The sequence below is a fragment of the Chamaea fasciata genome, unplaced genomic scaffold (assembly GCF_029207755.1).
Source record: "Chamaea fasciata isolate MVZ Bird 193981 ecotype frontalis unplaced genomic scaffold, bChaFas1.0.hap1 SCAF_5, whole genome shotgun sequence".
NCBI classification, from domain to species: domain Eukaryota; kingdom Metazoa; phylum Chordata; class Aves; order Passeriformes; family Sylviidae; genus Chamaea; species Chamaea fasciata.
In genome coordinates this window covers 24,534,427-24,554,657 of record NW_027094090.1, presented here as the reverse complement: position 1 = coordinate 24,554,657, position 20,231 = coordinate 24,534,427, and the positions used below count along the sequence as shown (strand labels likewise).

Below are 20,231 nucleotides of genomic sequence, written 5' to 3'. Positions count from 1 at the left end.
TGTAGGAACATCAGGCAAGTTTTTTAGTCTAGATACTCATTACTTGCCCTTTTTAAGTCCTACCAAGTTACAGACAAGAGATGATTTTCTGAACTGAATAGCTGCAGCATCATCCCTTTGTGAACAGAAATAATTAGGCATACACTGGAACTCAGAAGATGTTACATACAGTACTACCTTTTGCTGGTGATTCTACCTGGCTTCTTTATTCTGCAGTCATCTGCTATTGTCTTCAGCTCGCATTTCTCATAAATCACTCTCTGCTCCTCAATCCTGCTACATCATCAAATGGAAATACAGACAAAAAATACTGCTATCCAAATTTAGGCAGATGGACAGGTAGCATTATCTAATGGCTCTAGTTTACTGCAACACGTTCAGGAACCCTGATTCCACTGGGAGATGGAGATGTTGAATATGATGGTGATTTCTTCAGTGTCAGAATGCTGACTGTAAAGAAATGCTCCCTTTTGGATAATGATAAGTATATCATAATGCAAATGTGGATTGATTTTTACTCATGAGGTTAAGTATTATGGGAACTAGGCCTTGATCTAGTTTCCACTGAAACAATGATTGAATTCTCATTGACTTGAGAATAAAAATAGTTGGACCACACATGCTTAGTTTTACTGTTTTGGAGATATGTTTCTTATTAGAAAGTATTTCCTTTCGTTAATAATATTTATGGAGACAAAGGAACTGGGAGAGCAGCGAATAATTGGCTAAACATGATACTTTTCATAATGAAGAAGAAGATTCTTATATTTAATGAGCAGGGAAAAGAATGGCCAAAGGATTAGAGAGATACAGTCCAGATACACAGCTCTGGTCGTTGAGTGCGCATGTATCAAATCTACTGGGTTATTTCAGTTATCTGGGAGTCTGGCCCATGAAATCTAAAAGCATCCAGCATCATATCTGTTCAGCTTGTGAGTTCCTGTGACTAAGCTGTAAAAGTGAAGAATTGCAGCAGCCTATAGTAAGGAAGATAAAGGAGCACCGGCATACATGCAGGGAAAGAAGAAAACAGTAACACTTGTGGGAAGTTATAGATAAATAAAATCCAATCTCCATTCACATCTTAGAATTTCTCTATAAACCAGCATACATTGCTTGTAAAAGAGTAGTGACAGAGGAAAGCTAATAAATAGCATTTCCTATGAGCCTTATTCGATTTACACCACTGATGAGCTCCATAGAGCTAATTTGTTGAGAGGGCTCTTCCAAGTGGGGATGTATTTCCCAAGACAATTTTTATGGATGGAAGTCAGTAATGATATTTAAAGCAAATAGACTATATCCTTATTCAATGAATATGCTCATGTGGAATCTTCACAGTAGACTTAGATGGCTTACAACTTCGGAAATCAAATTACCTCAAGGGCGATGGGAAATTTTAATAGAAAGAAATTTCCAGTATTCCATAAGCTGTGTGGGAGAGTGGAAGAGAAAGCTCCTGTGTAAAGTCTCTTGCTGCCTGGCTTTTCATGTTAGTGTTGGCACTGCAGTAGCCTATGTTACAAGGCAGTACGCTGGCTTCTATATCCCATCGTAGCATATTCTCTCGAAGGCATATCCTGACCTGAGCAAAGGAAGTAGTTTAACTGGCAGTCTGAAATTTCCCCAGTGACATATTTTGAGTATGTCTCTGGCTTACATTTGCATTCCAAAATAAGGAATGTTTCTTCTAAAAGACTCGGGGTAGTTGGTGAAGCCAAAGCTATTTTAGTCTCTCCATTCCTCTTCCTACTTAGTAGGTGCTGTGGCTGAAGAAAGCAGGGACTACTATTTCAAAGTCTTCTTTTATTGGACAGGACAGAACAGGAAAGGAAAGGGAAAAGAGGAAGGATTGAGACAGTGTAGCTGTCTTGCACACAGCAGTTTTAAGGATGTGATGCTGATTTACGCTAGCTGAGAATCTGGTATCCAATGCATTTAGGAGAGAAAATGTACAATGGCATTAAAAACCACCAGATTTATTCTTTACTATATCAGCTTGGTGCTTAATGCCACTCCAGTGGACTAGGAAAGGACAGTTTCATTTTAACACTTTATGGCTTCTTCATGAAAAAGAACACAGAAAATAAGCAGCCAAAACCTGAAAAAAGGGGCTGAATTGCAGGGTTTTAATCTCTTTTAGTGATGCATTTCTGGATTTTTTTTTTTTTATTGGTCATGGAAAGTGAATCATATGTTTGATGGTTTGTATTCTGCTGTTGTTGTCTCCTCTTCATTTTTTGGCTTTGTATTATTTAATTTCTGCTAGGTGTTATTTCTAAAGAGAACAGAAATGAACTGAGGGCCTCACACCTACAGGTCTTTTATCAATGTTTTTAATGACTAGTACTCTGCTACAAGCCTTTTAAATTTACCTGCTAAACAATCGTCAGTTCCCTCCCCAGTCCTGGATACATGTACATATAAAAATATATATGTGCGTGTATATACACAAATGTATATGTGCTTGAGAAATTCTTTGGCACTGGTTGAGAGCAGCAGGGTTGTTTACAGAGGGTATTCTTACCCTTTATGTGGTTTCATACAGAATGTTTTCATTTGTGGAAGGTGGAAGTGATGGAAAGTTGGGTTTTCTTTAAACATCTAGAATTTAGAACTCCAGTTCTCTCTGGCAGCTTCTGTAGAGTCATCAAAAACCTGGAATATTTTATTCTCTTAAGGCCAGCCATAGGAGTTTTTTTGTGGGGGATGAGCATGAGCACCTGGTGATTTTTCTCAGTAGCTTTCAAGATGGGATATGACCAGAAAAGCCCTTTGGATTTCCAAAAGCCCATACAGCTGGAATTGCTCATCTGACTTCGCTTCTGCCCTAGATTTCAGATAATCTAGACAACTATCAAGATTTTCACCCCTTCCTAACAGAAAGCTAGTTAGGTCTTTTTCTAATCACTTATTCACTGTTGTCACACTGGGTGGTTCACCAGCTTTGGAGCAGTAGACTGAATTAGGAAAATGCCATTATCTTCTACTTTTTAAGTGAGGAACCAAGGTAGTGAGAAGTAAAAAGCTTAAAAAAACTTCCATCAAGATCTACAGGATGTTGAGACAATTTTGAATGCAGGACATTGAGATAGACTTCCAAGATTTCTAACTGCAATGGAGTAGCGAAGGCATGTAATAAAATGTTTTCCATATTCCATGGGGAATCCTAAACTCTATGTCAGTGGAGCACTGACTGAAATAGGAAAGTCCCAGACGTGTGCAACTGTTTTCTAATGCCTTGTGATTGACTTTGTTGTGAAAACAAAATTCTGCATGTGGCAGTCTAATGCTCTACGTTATTGCATTTAGGCAGATGCGACAGGATGTTATTTTAACTGTCTTTTTTGTCTAAGCTAAGGTAATAACTTACCTGCAGTTGGGAGGAGGAAGGAACATGTGGAGAACATGTCCTGCTCTTGTACTCATGGTGTCCTCTCTTTTCTTTTTCAGTGAGTATGTTTTTGAACACATTAACCCCCAAGTTCTATGTTGCCCTGACAGGCACATCCTCATTAATCTCGGGACTTATTTTGGTAAGTACTACATCTATAAATATCACTTCAGAATTTTATTTTGATATCCAGAATTGTATTTTGGGCTTCATGCAGATTAATAGGTATCTTTTTTTCTTCTGTAACCTTAGAGTTCTGTAGCACATAAAATTTGTCTTTATTTGTATATCTATTTCTCTGTAAATGAAAAAGAAAAAAAAGAGGTTTCAGTGCTGTATCTTAAAAGAAAAAAAGCCTTGAAGAACAGTGTGACTCACTAACAACCCTACAGTATTTCTTAACAAGTGTTTGCACATTAAGTGCTTTCCTTGACAAGTACTACAGAAATGGAAAAGGGCAATAAAAGGAAGACCAGGAAAGGTACCAACTATCTTAGCTTAGCGTGGTCCTTTCAGAAAGATACAGCAGGACTTAACTAGAGAAACACCAGTTCTGGTGCCAGGATTCCAAGAGATAAATATTTCAGATCTTCACTTCTAGAATCTTTCCCAGTATATATCTGCCTATTTGCTTAAATGTCTGTATTTTTAAACCATTTAAAAACACCTCCTCCCATATGTGATTCTTAAGGGTTTCTTCATGCAAATTGATGCAGTGGAGTGAATCATAATTCTATCACAATGCAGGAGTCCAAAGCAGAGCATTTGCTCTGAATTTTATTAAATATCTTCATAGAAACAAATGGAGATTAAAAAGATATGGATTAACCGGGTGTACATATATATTATTGTATGTGGTCTGTTCTTGTTTCCTCACTGCTGAGAGCTGGCTTACTGCTTACACAAGTGAACAGTGTAGCACAACACAGAACAGAACATAATGATCCTCTAGTCCAGCTGCCTGATGACTTCAGGGCTGACCAAAAGTTAAAACACGTTATTGAGGGCATTCTGCAAATGCCTCTTAAGCACTGGCAGGCCTGGGGCATCCACCACCTCTCAAGGAATCCTGTTCGAATGTTCGACCACTTTCTCAGTAACGATATTCTTCCTAATGTCTGGTCTGATCGTCCCCTGTCACAGCTTTGAACCATTCCCATGTGACCTGTCTCTAGATTGCCAGAAGAAGAGATCAGCCCTTCCCTCTCCACTTCCCCTCCTCAGGGAATGGTTGCCTTTGTTTTAGTCTTGTTCCTTCAAGTTGTACACTTTAAAAATCTGCTGTATACAAGCTCTATACCCTCCCATACCATACCAAACTAGGCATGGAACTGGGATGAGACCAAGTGTAAGCTATTGTAGTGGCAAGTGGAAAGAGGAGAGAGAGAGAAACATAGCTAGAGGCTGGTTCACATCACCTCAGATCCACTAATCTCAGAGAAACCTGAAAGCAACCAGGATCTTAACCGAACACTATCAGTTTGGTTTGGCAAATCTGCACCTCTCACTTCCACATTGCCTGTAGTCGATGTAGATAAACAAATGGCATCCTTGACTGCTTAATTCCTGTGAGACTCTCATCACTTAGCGATTTCAAGTATAAAGCAGCAGGTGCACCGCTGCTGTGTCTTGCTCTGAGTTTCCTCATAGCAGAAGGCAATTAACTAATGTCTGCACCTTGGGCATTCATCAATCCTATATGGATTGAGCCCCAAAGCACATGACGGAGCTCCAGAGAGATCAACAGAACTTTCAGAATAGGAGCAGGAGCCAGACCTGTAAGACTTGGGTTCAATTCAGCAGAACTCACTTAAATGGACAGGTGGAAAATAATGTTACATTCAACACTGTCACTCAGAAGGAAGAAAATGCTGGGCCCTACCACCAAGATGAGAAGGATTGAGAGAAATAACATGGGTTTCACAGACACAGTTCTGTATTTGTTGCTAGAGGGCAAAGACAGCAGGGAGAGGTGACAAGACAAAGACAGTTTATTTTTTGCCCTATTGAATTACTTTACAGAACCAAACAGGAATAAAAACTTTGAAGAGTGACTAATTTATGTGGAACTAAACTCATCACTGTGAATGTAGGTACATTTTATACTCTAGTCTTGAAGGCAATTTCTGAGGAATGATCTCAGCAGGTGACTTGTGAGCAAGAAATTTCTTAGTCCTGTACTTCGATGGGAAGCACAAGAAGGAAGTGGCAAGACAAACTCAAGACTTATGATATGGAGAAGGGGCAAAAGGACATGAATAGAAACCTTTCATTAAGAAATCAGATTGAGCCTTAATCAAAAGAAATCCCTTAGTATTGCATGAGAAAGTCCATTATGAACAAGTTGAGGAAACAGTGAGTTGATGGAGGTGTACACACAGAAATCAGACTGAAAGCTTTTTTTTTTTTTTTAAATCTTCAGTACTGCTGTCAGTTGTTTGCTGTTCATATGGCACCTTCCTAAATGTGAAAAAGGTATATAGGCCAGACAGGTAACAGCCAGGAACCCTAGTTTGTAGGGACCAGTGTCTGTGCTGAGAGGAACATGTTTTCTGTAAATTTGATAATGGAAAAAGAACTAAGCAGATGTGGTCATGGAAACAAGAAAGTGGATGCTGAACAGATCGCACATCAGAAAAGACAGCTGATTAAGTTCTAGTGAGGCAGTGCTAGCCTGTCATTAGCCCAAGTATGTTTCAGATTAATTATTTCTTAATCTTGCTGTTTACTAGTGGCCCTGTTTTACATGCTGTTTACCATGACCAGTAACACGATGAATTGCCCACATTGCCACACACTCCACACACTTACATCAGACTACACAGCATCATCATTTCTAAAGGATTATTAGTCCTGTAATGGTATAAAGTGAAGTTTTTTCATGAAATAAACATTCTCTTGTCAAATCTGTATTACTGGGGTACTTTTTAGGCTAGATGTACTATTATTGCTTGAAATTTTCCACCATATGGGCTGGCAGATTTCTTTCCATTATCAGTTGGCTGCAGTTCCTAATCAGAAGGAGAAATCACAGCACCACAGGTTATGAAATAATGGAAAATTCCATAATTTCATATGTGTGGTAACTGATGGGAAAGTGATTTCTTTTTCTAACTCATGTTTGAGTCATGAAACAATGACTGCAAAGTTCAGCTTTGGTCAGTTGAATACTACATTACTCCTTTGCAAAACACTACACTCCTGTCTTATTTTGTCTCTTACTTTGTTTTAATTCTTTAGTTAAAATTCTGAGCTTGCTATAGGCAACGTGACTGAATTGAAACAAGGATTTCAGACCTTTTTTCTTATAGGTCAGAACTGTACAGAAAATACTTTTCTATCTCAAGCATTTTCCATAACAATTACTTGACTACAGCACATAGTTAAAAATTAACAATTTAGCATATATTCTCTTCATCCATGCACTGTTGTAGGCATCAAAAATAAGAACAAGATTTAGTCCACAGTTGCATTAGAAGTACTGTATTGGAAACTGTGATTCCACCACAGTTACCTTTAATCCAGTAAAATACAGTGTGCTGTCTCACAGAATACAATGAGCTGCATTGTATTCCATGTCTGGGAGGGAGGCTGAGGTTTTCCACAGGCAGAGTAATAAAACTGTCATGAAACACACCTGACATCCAGTAAATGCTGTGAACTAGAACTATGTAAATGCCACTGAGATTTCTAAATAAAGCCACATATTTAACATACAGTTATCACCAGAGTTGCTCAGCAAGTATGTGAGGTACTTGCACTGCAAACTGATAGAGTCTGAGTTCTAACAAAGCACAGGTAGAAATGAACCTCAGACTTAAATCTCTACTAAGAATTCCTTGTTATTCTACTTCTGAGCTTGGGACAGTAGTAAGTGTCTGCTGCTACACAATGAAAAACATTCTGCAATGAATAAATACCAGGCCTTTCAGATGTAAGAATTAGAAGGGCAGCCTGCTGAGGTAGAGCATGAGTCTACACACTGCCTAGCATTGAGCAGCTAGGCTGTTTGCTACTACCCAGATATGTAGTGTACTGCCAGAGTCACAGCCTCTTGTAGCCAATGGTACCAGTACAGGAAGTCTGAGAGAGGACCTGAGTAGCACAGGATTTGTCTTATTTTCTGCAGATACTAATTGATCTGCTTGTTTCACTACATTTGTGTAGTCTGCTGCAGAGGGGCAGGAGGGTGACTGAGTTCTGGGTGCTGCCACAGATCCTGTCAAAGTCTGACAGTTGTGCAGGGAGGGCTGAAAAGCAATACATGGTAACGATTGAGTTTCTGCTCTGCTCAGAGAAGGCTCACAGGTCAGGAAGGGCAGAACCATTGAAGGGAGTTCCTAAGAGAGTGGAAACCTTGCCAAGGAGCAGATGAGAGAGGAAGGATCTATTGGAACCCAGTCCACAGACAAGAAAATGGTATTGTAACTTGGTGGGGTCTACACAGTGTTGAGAGAACTAATACACTTAATCCAGGCAATCTATTATTTTCTTTTGTGTTTCTGTATTTCCGGAGGTGGATGAAGTAAATAGCTTTTTATTTTTAATATGCTGCCTACCAGCACTGCATGTATGTTCTCCTGCTGTCTCTTTGAGATAAGACAAATGCAGGTTCAGTAACCAGGAGCAGAGTCTAAGAGGATGCTGAGTGGGTGTATTTAATCCAGAAGGAATGGAGGTGCTTATCCTTCAAGACTGTCATTAAGGACACTCAGCAGAGGCATGCTGTTTCCTAGATCCAAGATGGGAGAACTGGAGGATCTCCTGGAGTCACTGGCTACCAGTAACAGCTAAATAAAACACCAGCAGCTTGCTTTGTTGGAAGGCAAGTAGCATTGTATACTCACACTCATATGGATAAACACTCTTGCCTTCCAAAACATGGATGACCTTTTCCATACTGTTACTGGAAACACCCCCTGGGCTGTAATACACATAGAACATTTGCAGTCATTGCCTGGGAGAGTTGACACAGGCCAGGTAGTGTGCTAGCAAACAAACAGCATGGATTACTTGAGCCAAACCTGCGCTGTGGTCCCTTTTATTTATAAAATAGGCTTAGCCATGGAATCAAGTCTTGCTATCACTATGCTGTTCCTCCAGAGAGTAGGTTTCTTTTAAATCCATTAGATTGGTTGAAGAGTACTCCAAATCTACCCCTCTGAGACCTGAAAGTCTCATTAGAAGGCTGAAAGAGAAATCTGAGCTGTGGAGGTTGCTGGGAAATGAAATCCTTTACTGTTTCTGTTGAAGACTCCATACACGGACACTAGGAGGGAATGACGGTGTTTGCTCTAAGACAGGATGCCTGTCTCACATATGAGAAACAGAAAAGCACAATTCAAATCATTGATAGATATTGCTCCTTGGTCCGGTGAGAACCACCACCAAAACCATCCCTTGTGAACTGATGCATATATAATGGAATATCTGTTCTGAAAAACTGCAGGAAGATCAGATCTGATAGCCAAGTGATGCAGAATAGATTCGTTGCTACAGAGATAAGTAAAATTATCTGGGATTGTTTGTGTGTGAGGGCAGATATAAGAAAGAGGATGACTATACCATGTTCATTGCACAGGGGAAGAGAAGTGTATGAAGAAGACAGCATTTCCAAAATCACATGCTCTTATATTAGGCAATACTTATACCAGATAAAAAAAATAAAAATTCTTAATTTACATTTCTTAACACACAAAGCTGGAAATGTTCAGAACAGCGTTTTAACTTGCCCCTTGTGAACATTATGGTCCCAAAAATCCCTTGAGGGTTTGGACATGTTTGATCCTGTTCTAATTTGAAAGCATAGGCACCAACTAGAAAGACCCCCAAGTTTGTCAATTGCTGTGAAGGGGACATCTGTGGAAATGAGCTTCCCTCCCACTGAGAGGAGAAATGAGGTGGCTTTTTCTTTCAGAAGTGGTGCAGAAATTAACCTTTCTGATTAATTTCCTCTCTACTTCACATCTCTGTCAGTGAGTAATTCATCTTTATAGTAGTTTATTCTATCAGATGATCTCTCATCTGCTGAACTGTCAAAAGATTGTTGACTTCACGTGGCCTTCAAAGTTGATGATGCAGTTAGAAGTCAAATTTGATTTATAGAAATCAGGTTTCAAACCAGATGACACTGTCTGAGAAAGATGCAAAAATTCCCTAAAGAGAATTGGTTTGACTTAAGCACCAAATTACAGATTACCTCCTTATACATGCTGAACAAATCACTCCAAGCAAAGGCTCATGATGATGATGATGATGATTTATGGCTTTACTTTCTAAGAGACTGTATGAATTGAGATCTGACTGATGTTTCCTGGCATTGGATTCATTCAACATAGCAAGTATTTTTCAAAGCTGCCTTAAACAATTTATGAGCTTTAATGCCACTTTTAAAAATAATTAATGTATTTGTAAGTCTAAGGAGGCAGGCATACAGCTGTGTCACATTTGAGCAAGTTTCTGTCACTCAGCTGAACTGTAGCAGAGACTACATTTATATATATATGTACATTCTTTGTAATTGTCCCCTCAGTTTCATTGAAATTCAGTGTGACAGCTTTCCAGCTGGTATACATTTGTGCAGGACAAGTGGGCTCAAGTGTGCTTTTGTGCTGCTCACTCTCTCTGGGTTTTACTGACCTCATCTAAAATCTTATCATGATTGAAATAATGAGCAGGAATTTATTAGCACATTTTGCAAAACCTTTTTTTTTTTCCTCTCTTAGAGAAAGTACAAAGCTTGTTAGATATGGTCTGAGTTTTGCACGGCCAGTCTGGCAGCTGTACTTGAGTCCCTGACTTACACTATAGTAAAATTCTTACTGAGTGTCCCTTGCCTCAGTGCAACACTATAATCTTTCATTCCTAACGCCCTCTCTCTCTGAGAATTTGGACAGGTAGAACTGTGGCTTTTGTGCCTTGATTTGTTCCAAGGTTTTCAAAGACAGAACAGAAACAGATGTTCACAGCAGATCTATGACTTTATCTTACGGCATCACCTTTCTCTTATGGCCAGCCACATGCTCATGATGCTCTCTTAAATCGTAAGATACAAACTTTAACCTCTTTAAAAAGTGTGGTGTGCCTAAAAAAAGCATGAGAGCAGCCAAAACCAAAGCTGACACACCTGTGCCAGCTCCCTGTCCACCATCTCCAGCATTAAGAGGCAGTGATGCATGCCTGGGGAAGCCTATGTGGAACAAGTGTTCAGTGACACTGCATCAGCATTCTGTCCTGGGCACTTGGCATTCCCACCTGGCTGCTGCTGCAGGCACGCGCCAGTGGAACCAGAACAGTGGCAAATGCACCTCAGAGTCTGTGTAAGGAGCAGCTGTCCAGGTTGTGTGGGGTTTTGGTGACTTGCGTGGGAAAGAGTTCACAAAAGATCTGAGTATGTTAATGCTCTGGTTTCTCTGTGATCATCTGTTTAGCTTCCCAAATGCTATGTGTTCACATAGTCCTTCTGTCTTCTCCCCATCAGCCTGCTCCATTTGCTCTTGTTGATGTCTCTTAGAAATGCCTTTAGATTGTTTTGGGGAGTGATCTCCAGAGCTGCCACACAGTCTTGTGTGAACTAGTCTCAAGTAGGCACCAGCTTCATTCCCTTTCACTCCTATGCAGATAGAGTCCTTCCATATGAATCCTCTAGATGCTTTAACAACACATTTTAATTCAGGGGGAGCCCCAGTGCAGAATGCATTGGGAGCATGTTTTGGAGAGGAACATTTTCCTTCTATCTCAGAAAATTTATTTCCCCCTCCTTTAAGGGGGCTGGGGTTAAAAGTGTGTCTTGTCCACGGACAGTCCAATCTCATGGAGACAGAAGTCATTTCAACTACATAAAGAGGTCAAGAGAACATAAAAAATAAAAAAAATATTGAAAGAAGAAGTGTGTGAAGCCTGGCCTGAACTTTTCTGGAGCAGGCAGACCCTGAGGAGGCCTTCCAGAGCCTGCTGTCTATTGGCTGACCCACCAAAACGTGCCCAACAGCACACTGATGGTGACGAAGATGTGAACACAATCCTTTCCCTTATTGTTGATTGTGCCTAGTAAGAAGAGATTTTATCAAAGCTTTCAGCACTGGTGTAACACATGGGGAGACCGAGGAAAATGGGAAGAGCAGAGACTGTCTGTTCCCTATTTTTAGTGCAATCAGTATAACAAAGTCCTGCCAAATTTCTCAAAACTCCTTAGATTTGCTTTTGGTGTGTAGATGTTTGGGTGATGATTCAAGTGCAACTTACCCATTCATTATAAGCTTGTGTTTCTTTACAATTTTTACAGTCTAAACCTTTTCCATATTTATATGAAATAGTCTTCATTTCCAGGTTTTTGTGGTTTCCTGAAATATGTGTATTCTTACCGAGTAATATATTTTTTATGAAAATACCACAGAAACATGTTTATGTGTATAATTTCAATTTCAAGGTGTTCTCTTCAGCTGTGAAATTATTTTCCAAGTCGAGCTCTCTAAATAATTTTTTTTTTCTCTGATTTGCTAGCTCAACCAAATGCCTGAAAATAAAATTAATTCAGTCAGCCCAAGTCAGCCAAACAAAATAAAACACAGTTCAGCTAGGGAGGAAAAAAATCCTAAAAGGAACAGGATTCAGCTTCCTGGAGTTTGTTTCGCATTTTTAACATTTTTTAAAAATTAAATTCAGTGAATGTCTTTGGAAGCATTTACTGGGGAAACAATCAAAAAAAGCAAATCTGCTTTTCCTCATTCTCTGGGCTGCAGAGGGAGCTGGGGCAAGGCGAGGCGGATTCACCCGACTGCAGCATCCTACCGGCCTGGCTGATACCGGCCCGAATGGGGCATTGCCGGGGGGGGGGGGGGGGGGGGGCCTGTTCTAGAAGTCAATTTAAGGAAAGAGGCCTAACAGCGGAAATAATTTGAGGGTATTTTAAAACAAAACTAATCGCGCTGACAAGATTTGACATTATCCACCTAAACTTGGGTCCCGTTTAACATCCCCGTGTGCTCGGGCGGGGGTGACGCGGGCAGGAGGCCGCGGGCGGCCGCAGCCGCCGCCTCGCCCGGCGCGCTGAGGGGCGGGGGCGGGCGGAGCAGCGGGCGGAGGCCGGCGGCCCTGACGGCGTGTGTGTGCCTTGCAGATCTTCGAGTGGTGGTACTTCCGCAAGTACGGCACCTCCTTCATCGAGCAGGTCTCGGTGAGCCACCTGCGCCCCCTGCTGGGCGGGGTGGACAACAGCGCGCCCAGCACCGCCAGCGCCGCCGGCGGGGACGCGGACTCGAACCGCCAGAGCGTCTCAGGTGAGCGGCGCCGCGCCCGCCTTCGGCATCCTGCTGCGCTCAGGGAAAAGGCGGAGCTGCCTCCTTAATTGCTAATTGCAGCCTTCCGGATTCACGCGGCGAGTTTTGCTTGGGCTGCAAAATTAGTTAATGCGTTAGTTTTCTCCTTTTGTTCTGAAAACCCCACGAAATTGCACGTGCCCCGTCTGCAGTGTCCTTTGCCCAGCGGAGGGGCTGCGAAGATGATTTAGGGGCTGGAGCGTCTCTTACGAGGAAAGGCTGAGGGAGCCCGGCCTGTTCAGCCTCGAAAAGAGACAGCTGACAGGGGACCTCATAAATGTCCACGTGAAGAGAGGGTGTCAAAGGGATGGAGTTCAGTGATGCCGAGCAATAGGACAAAAAGCAGTAGGCAGAAACTGTTGCACAGGAATACTCCTCATATTCCACCTGAATGTGAGGAACAACTTCTTTGCTGTGCAGGTGACCACGCACTGGAACGGGTTGCCCGGAGAGGCTGTGGAGTCTCCCTCCCTGGAGATACTCTATCACTGTCTGAATGCAATCCTCTGCCATGTGCTCTGGGATGACCCTGTTTGAGCAAGGAGGTTGGATGAGGTGAACCGCTGTAGTCCCTTCCAGCTCAACCAGTTGTCTGATTCTGTGATTCTAAAGGCAGGTAGTATTTTTACTGAAATAATTTTGAGTAATAACGAAGTTGCTAAAAAAACAATCAGACGAAGAAGTCAGAAATGTTCATCTGGTTTTGCATCAATTTTTTTTTAGATAATGTAATTAGTATGTAAACAACATTTGGATTTTACCTTAGTTAGTGGAAGCATAGTGACTTTTAACAGCTTAAGGGCTTGTTAGGTTCCTGACTCTGCTACGGCTTTGATCTGTGATACTGGGCAAGTCCTAACATAGTCAGGCTTCTTTAAAAGGCCTCCGGTTTAGGAAGCATGATTTCAGGCATTTATGGCCTGATCTTTACAAGCTTCCAGGCATTCACAGCTCCTGCAAGGAGTGAACTTGTCTGACCCTAAGCCATTCAAGCCTGAGGCACCTTAGGCCAGGTTCCTCTGAGAGACAGGCCAGCCTGCCTAAAATGAATCAGCCCCCCAAGCACTGAAATTTGTGGACTGAAGGAGCCGCATGGGAACTTGTCTCCCTACTTGGGTGACTTGGCTGCCTGGGGAGAATAAATTGAAAACTCAGCCCATGAGTGATGAAAATGCTGATATGCTATTGCTTCTGGCTTGAGTGGGAGATACTTACTGTTAAAGTCAGGGCAGGAGCATCTGGACTTGTGTTCCTCATCTGTTAAAAGAAGCTAATCTGTTTCTGTCCTAGCTTGGCTTACAGGCCATAATCTTAATATTGGAAGTTAATTAGGGATGTGCACCTGGAATCAACTATGGTTTTATTGAATTTATTTCATGTGCAGGCTTTTAGAATATATCAAAATTTGCAAGTGAAGAAAAGGGAATGAAAAGAAAAAAACCTCACTTACAGAGAAAACATTGTTCCACAGCTGAGCTGCCTATATCTGTACCTGGCAAATTTCTATGTCTACTCATCAGTGTGTGTGAAAACAGGCAAATCAAAATTAGCTCTGAACTTACATGTTAAATAATATAAGTGGGCTCACAAAGCCTTTTAATTTACTGAGTAAGTCTACTTAAGGTAACCTCCATATAGCACAGCAAATTCAGCTGTTGTCTTTCTCATCTGAAGAGAGGCTGTGAATAGCAGCACTGCATGGTCCAGGGTATTAAATTTGGGTGAACTGGCAGAAAGCATGGGATGGCTTGGAAACACCTGTGTGCACTCATCAGTGTGCTCAATCACACTTCAGCGCTTTGAGATAATTCCTGTCATTTTAAAACAGAAGGCACAGTATTTTGACTAATGAGGTTCACACATCTTGACTTTTCTGATATAAAGAAACAGTCAAGGAGCGTGTTTGCTTTCAGTGCATTGACACTGAGCTGGGGCTCTCGGTGTCACTGGACAGTGTGTCTGTATGGATAGCCTGTTATTAGTGCCTTCAGAAAGGTATCAGTGTTCCAAAAGTGATCATTGAAAAAGTCTCTGAAAGGTTAAAATAAGGACATAGTTATGTTACTGGTTTGTAAAGTAACAGAAGAGGCAACCCTTTTGGTTTACCATGCATTAACACTGCGATAGTTCTTTTGCTATCCAATGAGATGGAGATGGCTTTTCCTCTTGGCTCACCATGTGTTCCTTTGTAGATGTTTGACTGTGGTAGAATGTTGCAGTAGATACCTCTGTCTTTCAAAAGATAGGGAAAATGATGTTGTACTGAGGCCATGGAGTTAGCAGATACCAAGACAAAAGGAACAAGAGAACACCGTGTTTGACTAGCCACACAGATGCCAAGACATCCCCAGAAAATGAAGGTGGTAATTAAAGGCCTTCTTTACCTCCCCTTTTTGTTCCCAAGTTCAACCTTTCCCTGCTACAGTGCCAGAATTTTTCATGCTTTGGATAAAGCGTAACCACTTGAATTCCAGTAAGATGAACAAAAAGTGTCACTGCAGTTGCATAGTTGCTACCTAATCTCATTGGTTGCAAACAGAGTAAGTTAACACATTGAATTACACCTCTGGAATTGAGGAGTCTGTTGTTGGTTTAATATTTGCAATGCTTTGAAAGTCATATTATGTAAAAACTGTCAGATTGAAGCTTGTCAAACAGCCATACCTTCTGGCTGCAAAACAGAGCACAGCTGAATGTCAGTCAAGTACTTCTGCTGAATAAACCAGTGGAAGTTTCTAATATTAGCTGCCTGCTGAAATGGGTACTTGAAAGACACACTCTTCCCTAAAGTCTGCCTGTTCCTGTGGCTGTTCCATGCACTTGCTGGGGGAACACAGCAAACTGAGGGCCCACCTATTCCACTTGACTAGTTTCTGTGTTGCTGAGAGTATCTTTCTGTTTCTGCAAAGAGTTTCTGTAAAATGCTTTCTGTTCATGCCACTGTAGCCCCATACTCAGATGTGGGAGCTATGTCCATGAGAAAAGAGGAGGACTGGGCTTTTTTTAACGGAACAGGCATATTGTTACCATAAAGATACCCTTCTGCCTCAACAGTCTACCAGAAAACTATTGGTTTGATTTAGAAATGATGTCACAACAATTCATAGGGAGAAATGTGCTGGTTAACATTTTTCGTGGAAATCACCCTGTGGAATGTTGGAGGGCCAGTGCTAGTGATGATTTTTTGCAGAGCACCAGTAGCAGATCTGAGATGGAGTGACATGCTGCCTCTCAGTGAGTCTTTGTGCAAATAGTGAGGTTTATTCTGGTCTCACCTTCGCTGGAGTGAATTGTCTTTTTTGTAATTAAGAGAATAAATCTGGTGTTAAATGAAAGGAAAAGCCAGAATCAAGACCTCACTGTTTCAAAGGTTGTACAATTTGATTATATTTTTCAATTTTTTGCTTTAAATTATGTTGTTGATTTCCATATCTCTTATTTCTTGTAGTGTGAAAAATTCAGTTTTTCCCCCAAGGGAAATTTATAAAATGTTTTTAATTTTCTGAAACCTATGCAATGCCAATCAACTTTTCTCTGCCAATCAATTTTAGCATCTGCTGCTATCTTAAGTAAGATCAGCAGATGTTTCCATAGATTCTTACTAAGGAGGAATTAAATTGGGCAACTGTAACTGAGATTCACAGTGATTTATAGCATTAACTGGACACTGATGTTTTTCTGGAGAAATAACAAGTCCATAGGGACCAAGTTAATTGCTGTTTTTCAGTGCAATAACCCAGTGTGATTCCCTCTTCAATTCTGCATTATGGTAAATGTGAGTCCTGGAACTAATCAGTATTATCTTTTCATGTGGCATTTGGGGCTTTGTTAGTGGTTATTTGTCTGGAATGATTGCATTTGTTGACACTAATCTATAATTAAATTATTATTTAAGAAAGAAAGAACAGTCTGATTACCTTAATCTCAGTGCTCTTGACGGGTTTTTGCATTTGCACCTATAAAAAACAAGCCATTTGGTAAGGCTCATTGTATGGTAACTTATGTTTTTTATAAACCTCAAGTACCATTGTAATTTGGGAGAGATTCCTTATGTGTGTGTCTGCTTCTTACAGAATGCAAAGTCTGGCGAAATCCTTTAAATCTGTTCAGAGGAGCTGAATATAATCGGTAGGTGCTACAAAATTACAGTTTTCTGGCACAGTACTGGCTTAAGGAGCTTAACTGTACTTTTCCATTAATCTAACTTAAGAGATGAAAAACAAAATCAACTGTGGATACATGCACTCGTGTCAGGTTTTTATGTAATTCATAAAATGTTTCTGAATTAAAAGGAATTTAAATTCATGCTGATGCACTTTCTTATTTCTCTAATATTCGTTATTTCTCCAGTTCTTGGCAACATTGTAAAAAAAATGGAGTGACTTAAGTGTGTTGTACCTGGTGTTAATGTAGCAATTCTGTTCAAATCCATTATAGCCAAAAACTTAATGCATTCCATATAGGTTTCATGGAGTCCTGATATTTGAATATATGTGTTTCCAAGTTCCAGTGTGGACTTTTCAACATCCTCATTAGTTTAGGCTCAGCTGCCATTGCTCCATCACAGCACAGTGAAATGCAGTGTGTATTGGTGAGAAGGTTGGACAGGTGAACTTACTTGGCTACGCCCATGTCAAAGGTCTAGGATTCTTTTCTGGATTAGTTTTGCCAAGTGTGACCTCATTAACCCAAATGTCTCCTTGTTGGCATGTTTGCAGGTATACATGGGTGACAGGGAGAGAGCCTTTGACTTACTACGATATGAATCTTTCGGCACAGGACCATCAGACGTTCTTTACGTGTGACACAGATCATTTACGGCCTGCAGATGCTAGTAAGAGACCTTGTGAACAAATGCTTTTGCTACTAGAATAATGGCTGATTTAAACTGATGCAAGAAAAATGCAGTGAGACATCAGGTTTTTTGTATAGATAAGAAAAGGCAAGTTTGATCGTGCTGAGAAACCATTGTTGAATTTATAGAATTTCAGGTCTGAACAAGTGTCTGTATATGTAAACAATCTAATTTATGTTGCTGTGTTGTTCTGCTGTGTTTCTGGAGTCATTCAAAGTACCATTTAAAAGTGTAAAGGCTTGTTCCTTTCCTTCTCTTTCATGCAGTGGCTTCAAACATATATAGCTTAATTAGCCTCCAGCTGCAGTGTAGTAGGTTGAGTTGCATTATCCAGGTTCTATTTCATGTACAGTGACAGAAGAGAGAGAGCTGATGTAAAATTTGAGACCTGTATTTCATTCACTTATGTAGTTAGAAGGTCTGTAAAAAATGGGAACAGCACATTTAAAAGTAAATTTGTATAAGCAGCTTTAGTTGTGTTAAGCCTGCACTGTGAAGTCCACATGCAGACTTTGATTCTACTAAAAATGTACAACAATTATTTCAGTCGTTAAAATTTGCCTCTGAAGAGACAAATCTTTGTTTCTTAGGAAGGGAGAGATACTATGAGTTGGTTGCTCCATTCTAAAGGCATAGTTACATAGGAGAGCATATTGTGGTTTTTTGACACACGATAAAAATGAATCCCATTTTCTGAACTCAGTGGTGTAATTATGAGGTGGTAATACTAGCCTGGAAGTTGTTTCCGTTTAGCATTTACACAAAGCAACAGCACAATAAGGAGCTAGAATAAGAATCCCAACTATCCCTTTATTGTTTTGATCGCTGTGGAATCTACTGCACCAAGAGGAAGTAGCTGCTTGTCACTTCTATACTTGGCAGTACAGAGAGCCTGATCTCTCAGCCAGACTTTCTTCTGAGAAAAAAGTTTAGTTAAATGAAAGAAGAAAAAACACTGAGTATTTGGGACAAATGGTCCTGTTTGTTATGTATCTTTTTGAATGATCACTGAGCTGTATGAAATGCTGTGTAGTGAGTTAGGCTGAGATCAGTAAATTCTGTTGTTACAGTGCAGTAGATTCTCCTTGTTAAATCTTCTAATAACTCATATTTCTCTTTTCTCCTTTGTTTATTGAATAGTAATGCAAAAAGCCTGGAGAGAGAGAAACCCTCAAGCCCGAATTTCAGCAGCACATGAAGCTTTGGAGTTAAATGAGTGAGTGACAACAACATTAACATTTATTTTCTGTCTTTCAAAAATCCATTTGATGATATTTTAAGGCCAGGGGTTTTCTATAGTAATTTTTAGCCATGATTACAGGCCTGTCAAAGGAAAGCCTACAACAGAAGGAAAACAGCACAGCTGTGTGTTGTGCTAGCTACCCAGAAGATCCTTGGGGTGGTGATGACAATGGGAGTCTTCCCATTGATGTCAGCAGGCTTTGGAACAGCATAGAAAAATGGTAATTAAGTTACCTCCTGATGAGCATATGAAATATGCATTTGCAGGATGGAGAGTTCCCTTTTGGATTTCTCAGTTGTCAGGAATAGAAGCAAGAAAGAGGAGACTCATAAACACGTTCTGAAATACTCATTTCATAGAATGAGAGAATATGATGTAATTTGCTGTGACTTTTGGTCCTTTAGTCTGTTACTTATTTTTTCAATGCGAAATGTAGTATTTTGAGGTCCCACAATAAACTCATTGCCTTGACGATTTACTGGTATAGAAACTAGTATAAATGTTGCTAACATGCATAAAGGGAATCCTTTAGGTTGCTGAAGTGATATTCCTACATTCTAGAATTCCATAAACTGGTGCTTTACAGATTGTCCTTCATGTGTTTCATCAGAAGAGAAAGAATTATTTCTTCTTGTATAGTGATTTAACATGGAACATAAAAAGAAAAAGTGAGCTATAAGCCTGTCCTACTCACAATCACAGAATTACAGAATGATTGAGGTTAGCAAGGATCTCTGGAGATCAGTATCCAGCCCTTCCCTTCAAACAGGGCCACCTGCAATGCACTGCACAGGACCGTGTCCAGCAGGCTTTTGAATGTCTCCAGGGAGAGAGACTTGACAATTTTCTTGAACAGCTTGTACCAGTGCTCAGTCACCTTTACGGTAAAAAAAGTGTTTCTGAGGTTCAGGGGGGACCTCCTGTGTCTCATTTTGTGTCCATTGCCTCTGGTCCTGTCACTGGGAACCACTAAAAAGAACCTGGCACTTTCCTCTTTGCTCCCTCACTGCAAGTATTTACAAACTTTGACAAATTCCCCCCAAAGCCTTTTCTTCTCCAGACTGAACAGTCCTAGCTCTCTGAGCCTTCTCTCATATGTGAGATGCCCCAGTCCCTAATCACCTTCATGGCCTTTCATTGGACTCTCTGCAGTATGTCCTTGTACTGGGGAGCCCAGAAGTGGACACAGCACACCCACATGTGGCCTCATCAGGGCTGACTAGAGGGGAGGGATCACCTCCCTCTGTCTGCTGGAAACACTTCTACTGCAGCTCTGCGGCAAGGGCACATTACTGTTTTGGTTTTTGCTTGGTCTGGGTTGGGCTTTCTTTGTTGTTGTTGTTTTATCTTTACAACTACATTTATAATCCATTTTTTTTACATGGCAAGTGTTACAGTTCTGTTGATTCTTTTCATGTCATT

At 40.6% G+C, this 20,231-nt stretch overlaps 1 protein-coding gene across 3 annotated transcripts in view; it reads left to right on the top strand.

The window, feature by feature from the left end:
• The window catches only part of ST7 (suppression of tumorigenicity 7), a 139,968-nt gene that overhangs the window by 72,894 nt on the left and 46,843 nt on the right, over positions 1–20,231 (top strand). For 2 of the 3 annotated variants that reach the window (XM_066183046.1, XM_066183047.1), the window contains exons 2-6: positions 3,454–3,536; positions 12,513–12,672; positions 16,785–16,839; positions 17,430–17,545; positions 18,707–18,782. In XM_066183046.1, coding sequence (XP_066039143.1) covers positions 3,454–3,536; positions 12,513–12,672; positions 16,785–16,839; positions 17,430–17,545; positions 18,707–18,782 — 490 coding nt within the window. Of the gene's footprint in view, positions 1–3,453; positions 3,537–12,512; positions 12,673–16,784; positions 16,840–17,429; positions 17,546–18,706; positions 18,783–20,231 lie in introns of those variants that run through there. The other variant, XM_066183048.1, reaches the window with a different exon arrangement.